The 12,931-nt window shown below is 36.1% G+C and overlaps 1 protein-coding gene across 2 annotated transcripts in view; it reads left to right on the plus strand.

Annotated features, from left to right (window-relative positions):
• Window positions 1-12,931, plus strand: part of ARHGAP32 (Rho GTPase activating protein 32) — a 177,042-nt gene that overhangs the window by 147,937 nt on the left and 16,174 nt on the right. For both annotated transcript variants that reach the window (XM_040631035.1, XM_040631037.1), the window contains 5 exons: window positions 1,382-1,526; window positions 1,958-2,040; window positions 9,296-9,403; window positions 9,673-9,818; window positions 10,445-10,640. In XM_040631035.1, the coding sequence (XP_040486969.1) occupies window positions 1,382-1,526; window positions 1,958-2,040; window positions 9,296-9,403; window positions 9,673-9,818; window positions 10,445-10,640 (678 nt within the window). The remainder of the gene's footprint in view (window positions 1-1,381; window positions 1,527-1,957; window positions 2,041-9,295; window positions 9,404-9,672; window positions 9,819-10,444; window positions 10,641-12,931) is intronic.

Raw genomic sequence — 12,931 nt, forward strand, 5'->3', positions numbered from 1 at the left:
ATCCAGGGTGAATGATTTTCTTAATGTCCTGTAGGATTGATTTTACTAGTGTTTTATTGAGATTTTTTTGCTTCTATGTTCATCAGAGATATTGGCTTATAGTTCTCTTTTTTAGTGGATTCTTTATCTGGTTTTAAAATCCTGGTAATGCTGGCCTCATAGAATGAGCTTGGAAGTTGTCCTTCCTTTTCTGTTTTTTGGAATAGTTTGAGAAGAATAAGTATTAACTCTTCTCTAAATGTTGGTAGAATTCACCCTTGAAGCCATCTGGTCCTGGATGTTGTTTGTTGGGAGATTTTTTTTATTGCAATTTCAATTTCTTCGCTGGTTCAAGTCTGTTCAAGTTTTCTTTCTTCCTGTTTCAGTTTTGGTAGTTTATATGCTTCCAGGAATTTATCCATTTCTTCCACGTTGTCCAGATTGTTGGTATATAGTTTTTTATAGTATTCTCTTACAATTGTCTGCATTTCCATGGTGAAACTTCTTCTAATCTCCTTTAACCCCAATGCTGTAGCATATGCTCGAGTGTGTATGTGTTACGTGTTCTACATTTATTTTTGCTTAATCTCTCAGATTCTAGTCTATTCTTAATACGTTATTATACTTTATTTTTCACTGTGGTGCATGGTAATTGCCATTATTCCATGCAGATGTTAGTATTCTCATTGACCACAGAGCTCATCTCTATTTTCAGGAATACATGTTTGGAAAATACTTAAATTGATTCTTGTGCTAAGGACACTGTCAGTCTTTAGTTTCAGATGCAGCAGTTCTCATATTCACTTTGTCCACATATACTAATCCTCTAGGTTGATAAGTAGTCCCATGCCTGTAGATTAATATTAATTAACCTCCTGGAGAAGGAGCCTAACCTGCCTTAGTATTCCAAGCACAACTTTCATTTCACTCACTTTACACTATAGATTTTGCTGGCTGTTAAAATTTGGTTAGCTAGAAATTGCTTTATATTACTTCTGGCTTCCTTTACCTTTCTTGAACTATACTTCTTGTACCTGAGGGATTTCTGTAGAGAGATGCTCATGGACCAGCTGCCATTCAGCCCTAGTTTGCAGAATTGCCAAAATATTGGCTATTCAAACCATTAGAAATTAGGAGTTCTGTTTTCAGATCTGCGTGTCAAGAGCTGCTCATCCATATGCATTTCAGAGATCGTTATCCATTTTAATATTAGAGCTATGCCCATAATTTCCATTTAGAAAAACATTTGTCTTGTGACCAGACACCCAGTTACTGCTGAAGTCCAAATATAACTTACATAAAATACAATCATTTGAATAAAACATTAACTCTGCTTTCTGTTTTAAGTCATATATTTGCTTTTTCTTCAATAAAATAGTTTTGTTTCTCTCGTCTTTGTTAGCCATGAATTTGACTCTGAACATGTCCCCGACCTGACGAAAGAACCTTATGTTCAGGACATCCATTCCGTGGGCTCCCTCTGTAAGCTGTATTTTCGAGAGCTCCCAAACCCTCTGCTCACCTACCAGCTGTATGAGAAATTTTCTGTGAGTAAAGTCACTTTTAATCAAATTCTCTTTGGAGTTTTGCTGAGAGTGTATTCGAAACGTGTAAAGATTGGTTTGGTCATGTAAGAAATAGTTCTGTAACTAAAATCTCTCCTTTAAAGAAAACAAAAAAGCAGTTATTGCTAGCTAGTCCATAGTCTTCACTGTTTTCACATTTTCTTTCTTTTAGTTTCTAACTTTGATCCACTAATCTTATCGCCCTTAATATTGGTTACCATAAAGTTTTAAAAAGTTATCTTTTAATAGATTTCAATGTCCACATAGTATGGAAACAAAGTTTACTTTCTTGATATGCTGTGTTGCCTTGTTGTTCAACATCAAAGAGTAGAGTGAAAACTGAATTGTAAGTGAAGAACTTTCTTTTTTACCAACAAAGCCTACTGGTTTATTTCACATTATGATTGTTGCAGGATGCTGTTTCAGCAGCAACAGATGAAGAAAGGCTGATAAAAATTCATGATGTCATCCAGCAGCTCCCCCCTCCACACTACAGGTAAATCACATGTTGTAAGATAACACCCAAAAGTACAAGTCAGTTGATGTGAAGAGTGGTTTTTTCTTTGGGTTTCGAACTATTTAAATTTCTGTGGAGTTCTATTTAAACTTCCATTTGTTCAGACATTATGTTTATTTGTCATTGTATCCCAAGGCCAGGCACAGTGCTTGACATCTGATAGGCACTTAATAAATGTTGAATTAATGAACGAACAAATGAGCAAATGGATGGTAGACTAAACCAGTTTTGTTGTTTTCTTTGTCTTTTGAGCCACTGAGAAATATTGGGGTATATGATCACAAGTGCGAGTACTTGACTTGTGATTGCTCGAGTCCATACTGTGGACACAGTACTGGATTCCTGTTTACTTGATTCCTTTTTTCCAACCCTCTTTTCTTTTTCAAAAGGTGTCCAAACTACATAGAACCACAAAATCTAACAGGCATCTCAGAATTCTTCTTCAGGAGACTCTCAGATGATCAATAAACCTGTTTTTTGGGTGTTTTTTAGGTTTCGTTCTTATTCATTTATTTTGTTGTTGCTACTTTTAAGACAGTTTAATTTATATGTTAGTTTGGACTCTCAGAAATATTTTTGTTCGTATCTGAGAAGACCAGAATAAAATTGAAGATGACTGCCATTTAGTGAGAGAAAGAAAACAGTATAAACCATGAAGCATGAGAGACTGTGGACTCTGGGAAACAAACTGAGGGCTTCAGAGGGGAGAGTGGTGGGGGAATGGGATAGGCCGGTGATGGGTATTAAGGAGGGCACATATTGCATGGTACACTGGGTGTTATATGCAAAAAATGAATCGTGGAACATTGCATCAAAAACCGGGGATGTACTGTATGGTGACTAACAAAATAAAAACTATTAAAAAAAGTATAGTAGATGTTTTAGTAATACACAGATTAAATAATATAGTGCTTTCTTTTTCAGAATGGCATTGTTCATATATATATTTTAAAACTCAGCACTATACTTGGCACTAAATCAACACTGAAATTTTTTTTTAATTTAGTTAAGTCATGTCTACACCCAACGTGGGGCTCAAACCCACAATCCTGAGATCAAGAGTCATACAGTCTTCTGACTGAGCCAGCTAGGCACCCCTAAAATTTTTAATGAACATTAAAAATCAGCACTTTTTTTTTTAGTCCACACTATAGCTATAAATCATGATGATCAAAAGCCAGAAGGTAACTTAGCATTGACTCATTGTGCCATTAACGTGTCCTGTCCTAAGAGGAATGTGAGGAAATTAAAGAGGTTCTTAAGGACCCACTGAAGAGAGAAACAGATACAACACAAAAGAGCTTTTGTGAAGGATGCTTAAGAAATTCAGGTATTGAACCCTGAAGAAGAAGGCTTGAGGAGACAGATCTGATAATACACAGTTACTGAAGAATATTTTAAGGAGGAAAAAGGCTTTTTTTTAAGTTACCAGAAAAAGAAACCTAGTGCAGTATAACGAATATTAGCTTTGATAGATCTGAGTTTGAATTTGCAACTTCATCACTTCCTTCGTGACCTCTCCATGCGTTCATCTCCGTATCTGTGGAAAGAATACTAATAATACTTTCTTAAGGGGATTAATTTAAAATGAGATCCAATGTGCGAATGAATCTGGTCCTTAGTATTTTTTTTTTAATATAAAGCATAGCAAGACAGATGATTAAAATTAAGCCAAGACCTCTTGACTTGGTAGTTTAACAGGTGGTACCATGTAAATATATCTTTTTTCTCTAAATTAAGAAAAAAAAGACCAATATAATATAATGTACATAGTTTTAAAAAGTCAAATGGTCTGCATAGTTGCCAGTGAAAAATAGCAGTTTCCTGCCTCACAACTTCCCTTTCTGATTTCTCCTTAGCTTCTGTTTCTGAACAACATGCCTATATTTTTCTTTGATTTCTCATTTTTAGATGTTATTTTTACTTTCCTTTTAAGTAAATGAAATTTAGCTTTCTTTACCCACCCGCCCCAATACCACACAAACACACATTTTCCCTTCTCTCATCTTCACAGTCTGGTTATGTCAGCATTTGGAGTTACATCAGTATTCACTGTCTATATTGTGATAACTTTGTAACCGTTATTTACAACGGCATGTAATTCGTACTAGACTTCTTTTCCTTTCCGGGATAACTGTGTGTGTGTTCGTGGAGCAGTTGCGCATTTTTGGCTTGCTAAGTTTCTGTTCATCACTGGTTTATCTCTGAAACTTTCTCACAGGACTATCTGTGTTCTCCCAGTGCGTTCAGACTTACGAGACAAGCTTTCTTTTTTTTTTTTTGAAAAACATCCCTCCTGGAGCCTTTTCTCCCCCTGCTCAGTCCCTCAGTCCAGGCTGATTGTTCTCTAGGTCTACAATGCTGTCAACTCTTTCCTCTCATTTTGGAAATTCTCTTCATTGCTTCCTGCATGAGTTGCATCCTTCTTTTTGGTATCTCTAGCTGTCACCTCCCTGTTGTGTACCCCCTGCTCTGTAGTAGACATCTTTGGTAGCTTCCTGAGGAAAGCTGTAAGGGAGGTAAGTGTTTTGAGACATTGATATGAAAATGCTCTTATTCTTCTGTTGCATGTGATTGATAACTATAGAATTTTAGTCTGTAATTTTTTCCCATAATTTTGGTAGTATCAGACCTTGTCATCTAAGCAAAAATGCCCCAGTGATATCTGATTCTGGTCTGCCAGTTCTTAACACGACGTATTTTGTTTTGTCTGTATCCTTTCTGGATGCTTTTACACTTAGAACATACCTAGTGTTCAGTTTGTCTTGGAATGGCTTCTTTTTCTTTCTTTGCTGTGGGCACTCCATGGACCTTTTCCATCCAGAACTTCTGAACATTTTTCTTGTTATTATTTCCTCGATGGTTCTCATTGCAACTTAACCTCCAACCTTTTTCTCTCCTCTCTTTCTGGATATATTATAGCTCTTGAACCAGCTCTTTCATTTTCTTACCTTCTCTTTGTCAGTTTCCATGTACAGATTTTCTCCAGGCCATTTCTCGATTTGAAAAAAGATGATTTCCAAGAACTCCCTTTCTGGTTCCTCTGAATGCTCCTACTTTATAGCGTCCTTTTCTTATCTCATGGATATAATCTCTTCCCTCTATGAGAATATTACTGATAATTATAGGTTTTGTTTTAAATTGTTCTCTGTTTGTCACAGTATTTTGTTCCTTCCTCATTTGGCAGCTCACCTTTATCAAGACTGCAAAATATTCAACAGATTTCATAGAAGCAAGAAACAAATTCCTTTTTTAAAAGTCATATTTTATAAGTGTGATAACATTTAACTTCATTGTGAATTAAAATAATCTTGCATAAACAGAGGAACACTTAAAATTGGCCTTAGGTAAGCTTAAAATTTAAATGATATTTAGTCAAAGTGGTTTAGGGAGAGAAACCTATAGTCAAAGAAAACTTACAGTGCCTTAGACACCAATCAGTACATTGTACATAGGGAATCAAGAATATTGGTTAATATTGTAGGTGAATTAAGAGAACGTCAGTAAGAAAGATAGATACAGAGAGAATGTATATGTGTGTGTGTGTATATTATATAAAATATAAACTATATAGGAGACAAACGTACTTCACCATATAAGAAATATATACATACATGATATATATACATACATACTCTCTATTATATATATATAATATATACAATATTAACCAATACTCTCAATTCCCTCTGTAAAATATACTGATTGGTGTCTAAGGCACTGTAAGTTTTTTTTTCAAGAAAATATTATTTTTTAATCATGTTTAAATAAAGTATTGATAGCATTTAGCTCATTATGAATTAAAATAACCTTGCATAAACATTACAAAACACTTAAAATTGGCTTTTGGTAAGCTTACAATATATATTGATACATATAACTTTTCTGCTATACTGTGTTTCTCTCTAACTACGTTCATATTTTTCCTACATCATATATATTCTCCTTTATTATATAAATACAGATATTTCTCAATAATATATAGATATTTTCCTTGCTAATTACATAGGTAGCTTCCTATTTATCTATTTAATCTACCCTTTTGAACATTATATACCTTTACCTGCTATTTATTATATATTGTATATCCTACTATATATCCTACTAACATATGTTCTCTCTATATATATACCTCTATATTTATATGGATATATATAGTATTGCCTACTTGATGTATAATCCCTCTAAAACACAGGCTCCTTGAGGTCATCAATTTTGTCTTGTTGATCAGTGTATTCTCAGAACAGAACCTTGCACGTAGTAAATATTCAATAATATTGCATATACATTTTATATATTTTATGCACCATATATTTTATAGCTTGCTGATATATACATATAGAGTATGTATATCCTAATATTATCTTCTGTATTCCTAATATATATTATATCACCTACAGTGCATGCCCACATGTTTTATATGTATTGTTTACTGTACACATATCTCCTACTCTGTATTATATATAATTCCTTGTGATATATCTCCTGCTATATAATGTGTTTTTATATTCTAGCTTCCTCTACATAATTTGAGTGTTAATCTCCTTTAATATATCTTTCCATCCAGACTTTTTAAGATTTTAATATTCACATTTCCTAGTTCCTTAAATGTTCTTGAAAAAACATGATTTTTAATAGCGTTCTCTTATGTGAATGGGCTGTATGTTATTTAACCTTTTCCCTAATTTGCTTATTTCTTAAATTCCACATATGAGTGAAATCATATATTGTCTTTCTCTGACTTACTTCGCCTAGCCTTTTACTCTAGTTCCATGCATATTGTTGCAAATGGCAAGATTTCATTCATTTTATTTATGGCTGAATAATATTCCAGTGTATGTACATAGCACCTCTTCTTTATCCATTCACCCACTGATGGACATTTGTGCTGCTTCCATAATTTGGGCATGGTAAATAATGCTGTAATAAACAGAGGGGTGCATGTAGCCCTTTGGATTAGTGTCTTTGTAGTTTTGGGTAAATACCTAGTAGTTTCATTATTGGACTGTAAGGTAGTTCTAATTCTTAACTTTTTGAGGAGCCTCCATACTGTTTTCTGCAGAGGCTGCACTAGTTTATATTCTATGGTGGGTTTTTTCTCTGTCAGTTTTGAACAATACTATGAGGACCATCCATTTACATGAATCTTTTTGGGAATCTAGATTTTTTTTTTTTTTGGATGAAGACCTGAAAGTGGAATTCTTAGAAATCAAAAGGTACTAAAATTTTTTGCTAATATACAACAGTTTCCAAATTGTATTCCATGAGGATTTATGCAGTTTGTACTCTGCTAAATATGGAAATGCTCATTTCATGGGACTCTGACTAAAATTCTCCATGAGCTTTTAAAAACATTTTTACAATTAGATATGTGAATAAAATGCTATCTTTGCTTGTTTTGGTTTACATTTCTTCTAAAATGTATTTCTAAAGTACTTAAGTATTTCCCTTCGTTCATCTACCCCTCGCTTAAAATAATAAAATTTTACATGTTTCTAAACACATTTCTCAAGCTTCCTACCTCTACCTTGTCTCCAGACCAGCCTCACTTCTATCTATCTGTCTGTCTGCCTGTCTACCTTTCCTATTTAAATGTGTATAGGAGGGACCGGGAGAAGTACCATTTGTACTGTAGGTCAGCCGCAGTAGATGCTGTTGAATGAGAGACTTTGGAGCCAAGCTGACCTTGACTTGAGACAAGCGCTGCTTGTCTGTGTAACCTGAGCTCACCTTGGCTTTCTCCTCCATAAAGTGGGGAATGGTAGCACTGTGCAGGTAGGGCTGTTGTGGGAACTCGATGAGATCCCTGTAGAAAGCCTCCTGAGCAGTGCTTCTAGCTGCTGTCTGCGTTTTCTTCTCAGGTTCATGTTGGGCTCATCCTGGTCTTTGAGGCTCATATGCCGACCACAATTTAACTTTCTTTTCTTTTCTTTTTTTTTTTTTTTTTGAAGATTTTATTTATTTATTTGACAGAGAGAGAGAGGCAGCCAGCGAGAGAGGGATCGCAGGCAGGGGGAGTAGGAGAGGGAGAAGCAGGCTCCCAGCGGAGGAGCCCGATGCGGGGCTCGATCCCAGCACTCTGGCATCACGGCCTGAGCCGAAGGCAGACGCTTAATGACTGAGCCACCCAAGTGTCCCACAATTTAACTTTCATTACAAAATTAACTTTCATTCCTGTTGCGAGTAACAGCTTTAAATTTCTGTCTCCTATATATTGTCCATAATAGTTTCAATCCCTATACACGTAGGTAGGGACACTTTGAGAGATGCAGGAACTGCTAGGTATTACCTCTGTGTGTTTATCTGATTTAACTTGCATTTAAGCTGATCATGCTTTCTTCCCAAAAATGTTCTGCCCTGTTATTTAATACCCACCCCCTCTCTCTCCATATATACGTATGTACATATGTACATACATGTATGTGTGCGTTTGTGTGTGTTTGTGTACACAGTTGCTCAGCTGTTCTCTCCCGTTGGTGCCCACTGCAGTTTTTCTTTTAACCTTTTAGGCCTGTGAAATACTGTTTTCTTCTATAAAAGAAAAGTTCAAATCCCCTTCTGTTAGTGTGTCTGCTGCAAGTAGAGTAACATAACTTCATGATATTATTTGTCTAGAAACGAGCTTTTATGGAGGATTTACTTCACTGGTGTCTTTGAAACTAGATGTCTGACAGCCAGGAGCAAATATTCCTAAAGATTTTTAAAAACTAAGACCTGTCAGAAATGTTAATTTCTTGGGGCGCCTGGGTGGCACAGCGGTTAAGTGTCTGCCTTCGGCTCAGGGCGTGGTCCCGGAGTTCTGGGATCGAGTCCCACATCAGGCTCCTCCGCTATGAGCCTGCTTCTTCCTCTCCCACTCCCCCTGCTTGTGTTCCCTCTCTCACTGGCTGTCTCTATCTCTGTCAAATAAATAAATAAAATCTTTAAAAAAAAATGTTAATTTCTTACTGCATCTACCTTAGACTTTTTTTCTTAGAGTTCTGTAGATACGATTACTGTACATAGAATATAGAATTTGTAATATTCTCCTGACACTTCTGTGGTAATAATATTCAGACCTGACTATTATTATTCAGACCTGAATATCGGAAGCAACAAAGAATTTTGTTGGAGTTTGTATGGTTTCCTTTTCTATTTTTCCATTGAAATCTTAAAAATTAATTAGAAGGCCTTTTATGCTTTATACTGCTACATATGGTTTCTTTTCGTTAATATGTTATATTGCATTTTCCAGAACGCTGGAGTTCCTGATGAGACACTTGTCTCTGCTAGCTGACTATTGTTCCATCACAAATATGCATGCAAAAAACCTAGCAATTGTTTGGGCTCCAAACCTGTTAAGGTAAGTTGTATTTGACTTACGACCTTAAGTAGAACTAGTCATCTTAAATCAAAGTCTAATTCATCAGTGTTCCTTGAGGACAGTTCTTAAAAGTAAAACTCACCTGCTGTTTTTATGAGCATCTCCCTAAAAGAGGCAAGTGGGGCTTAGCCGAAGCACTAAAAGTATGCTTTCTTCCTCTGTCTGTGGTTTACACATTTAAGAAAAATAATGCCCTTTAAGGCTGCTGTGTTTGGGATTCTCTGACGGTAATGTTGGTTACCCCACAGATCAAAACAGATAGAGTCTGCCTGCTTTAGTGGGACAGCAGCTTTCATGGAAGTGAGAATTCAGTCTGTGGTCGTTGAGTTCATCCTGAATCATGTAGACGTCCTCTTCAGTGGGAAAATCAGTGCTGTCATTCAGGATGGGGCAGGTATGGCTCACACGAATTTTGTTTACAAGGCACATGTATAAACTTCTAAAAGCATGAAAAACTGCATTTCTTATCACAATGGAATAAATCTGTCTTTGGTAGACAGCAGGTAATTTATGTGCCCTTCTCAAAATGCATGGTTTAACAGTTGTTTTGTGTGTGTATGGTATTTAGTGAATACTACGTGTTAGAACTATTATGCTCTAAGTTTGTGACACATTAAAAAATACATCATGTCACCTGTTATTGATGCATACAAAGTTATAATATGGAATAGGGAAAGAAAAAAATTTTTCCAAAGGTAAGATATCTGAGTGATACCAGGCCTTGCTTGGTATCTTTTAAGAAAGGAAAATAGTTAAATTACTTAAGGAATTTAAAAAAAAAAAAAAAACATATATATAGATATAGATGTCATTGTTAACAACCCGGTATGTCACCTTCTTTTCCTCACTCAGTATAAAGCCCTATTGTTTTTGCCATTTAAAAGACTTAATGAAGAAAATTTAAAACAGCACAGATATGTAGATAGATGGAGATTGATGTACACACACTCACACAGATTTATATTTTTTACCTGTGCCAAAAATCTTAACTCTTTTCATTGCTTTTCTTTCTTTCCAAAGCTTCTCTATCAAGACCCAAGTCCCTACTGGTTTCCTCTCCATCCACCAAGCTGCTGACATTGGAGGAAGCCCAGGCACGAACGCAGGCTCAGGTCAACTCTCCAATTGTGACTGAAAATAAATATATCGAAGTAGGAGAAGGACCTGCTGCACTTCAGGGAAAGTTTCATACCATAATTGAGTTCCCACTTGAAAGGTAAAATTCATTAAATCCTCTTCAGTGATATGATTCTCATGGTCAGGTGTTCTTTTCTTTTCTTTTCTTTTCTTTTCTTTTCTTTTCTTTTCCTTTCTTTTCTTTCTTTTCTTTTTTCTATTTTTATTGTTATAGTCTAATACTACTATATTGATTTTGGGCTAGTCCCAGAAAAACCAATTCATTTGATTATAGAATGATACAGATGATTTTTGAAAAGCATTACAAAATCATTTCATTTTAAAGAAGATGAAAGTTAATTATAGAGGGCAAATTGTTGGGAAAAATAATATGCTTCCACTATATAGGATGTGGTTTTTCTCTCTGAGGTATGTTGTCTAGAAATTTATTTAGAAATAAACTGGGGGCATCTAGGTGGCTCAGTTGGTTAAGCATCTGACTTCAACTCAGGTCATGATCTCGGGGTCCTGGGATCGAGTCCTGTGTTGGGCTCCACACTCAGCAGGGAGTCTGCTTGTCCCTGTGCCTCTCCCCTGCTCATACTTTCTTTCTCTCTCTCTCCCCCACCCACCTCTCTCTCATTCAAATAAAAAAAATTCTAAAAAGAAAGAAGTTGGATTGGAATAGCTTACTCAGGAAATAAAGAATGGATAATGACTTGTTTGACATTGGCTCCACATTAAGTTTAGAATGGACCAGTACTTCTCATAGTGCTATCTCCCAACCAGCATCAAGAGATGAGTGCATAATACTCCAGTGTGTGTGTGTGTGTGTGTGTGTGTGTGTGTGTGTGTACACCACAACTTCTTTATGCGTTCATCTCTTGATGGACACTTAGGCTGCTTCCATATCTTGGCTATTAGAGATAATGCTGCAGTAAACATAAGGGTGCATATAGCTTTCAAATTAATGTTTTTGCCTTGTTTGGGTAAATACCCAGAAGTGGAACTACTGGATATATGGGAGCTCTATTTTTAATTTTTTTTTTAAAGATTTTATTTTTTATTTTATTCGACAGAGATAGAGACAGCTAGCGAGAGAGGGAACACAAGCAGGGGGAGTGGGAGAGGAAGAAGCAGGCTCCTAGCGGAGGAGCCTGATGTGGGCCTCGATCCCATAACGCCAGGATCACGCCCTGAGCCGAAGGCAGACGCTTAACCGCTGTGCCACCCAGGCGCCCCTATTTTTAATTTTTTGAGCAACTTCCACACTGTTTTCTCTGGTGGCTGCACTAACTTACATTCCCACCGGCAGTGCACGAGGGTTCCCTTTTCTCCCCTGCCTTGCCAACACTGGTTGTTTCTTCTCTTTTTCGTGTTAGTCATTCTGACTGCTGTGAGGTGGTATCTCATTGTGGTTTTAATTTACGTTTCCATGATGATGAGTGATGTTGAGCATCTTTTCATGTGTCTTTTGGCCATCTGGATGTCTTTTTTGGAAAAATGTCTGTTCGGGTCCTCTGCCTCAATCAGATTATCTTTTTGGTGTTGAGTTGTGTGAGTTTTTATATATTTTGGATATTAATCCCTTATTGGATATGTCATTTGCAAATATCTTCTTCCACTCAGTAGGTTATCTTTTGCCTTGTAGATGGCTTCCTTTGCTATGCAAGTTTTTTAGTTTGATGTAGTCTCAATTGCTTATTTTTGCTTTTCATGCCCTTGCCTAAGGAAGCAGATTCAGAAAAATATTGCCAAGGCTTGTGTCCGAGAGATTACTGCGTATATTTTCTTTTAGGAGTTTTGTAGTTTCAGGCCTTACATTTAGGTCTTTATTCTGAGTTTATTTTGTGTATGGTATAAGAAAGTGGTCTAATTTAAGTCTTTTACATGTAGCTTTCTGGTTTTCCCAACATATTTACTGAAGAAACTGTCTTTTCCCTGTTGCATATTCTTGCCACCTTTGTCATAGATGAATCAACCATATAAGCATAAGTTTATTTCTGGGCTGTCTTCTTCTGTTCCGTTAAACTATGTTTCTTTTGGTGCCAGTACCATACAGTTTCATGTACAGTGGAGTTTGACATCCGGGAGTGTGATACCTCCAGCTTTGTTCTTCCTCAAGATTGCTGTGGCTGTTCAAGGTCTTTTGTGCTTCCTTACAAAGTTAGGATTTTTTTTTTCTAGTTCTATGAAAAATACTATTCATATTGTGATGGGGATTGCATTCAATCTGTAGATTACTTTAGGTCGTATGGACATTTTAACAGTATTAATTCTTCCAATCATAAACATGGTGTACCTTTCCCTTTATTTGTGTCATCTTTAATTTCTTTCATTAATGTCTTGTAATTTTCAGAGTACAGGTGTTTCATGTCTTTGGTAAATTTA

Source organism: Ursus maritimus, unplaced genomic scaffold (genome assembly GCF_017311325.1).
Source record: "Ursus maritimus isolate PB19 unplaced genomic scaffold, ASM1731132v1 scaffold_16, whole genome shotgun sequence".
NCBI classification, from domain to species: Eukaryota; Metazoa; Chordata; class Mammalia; order Carnivora; family Ursidae; genus Ursus; species Ursus maritimus.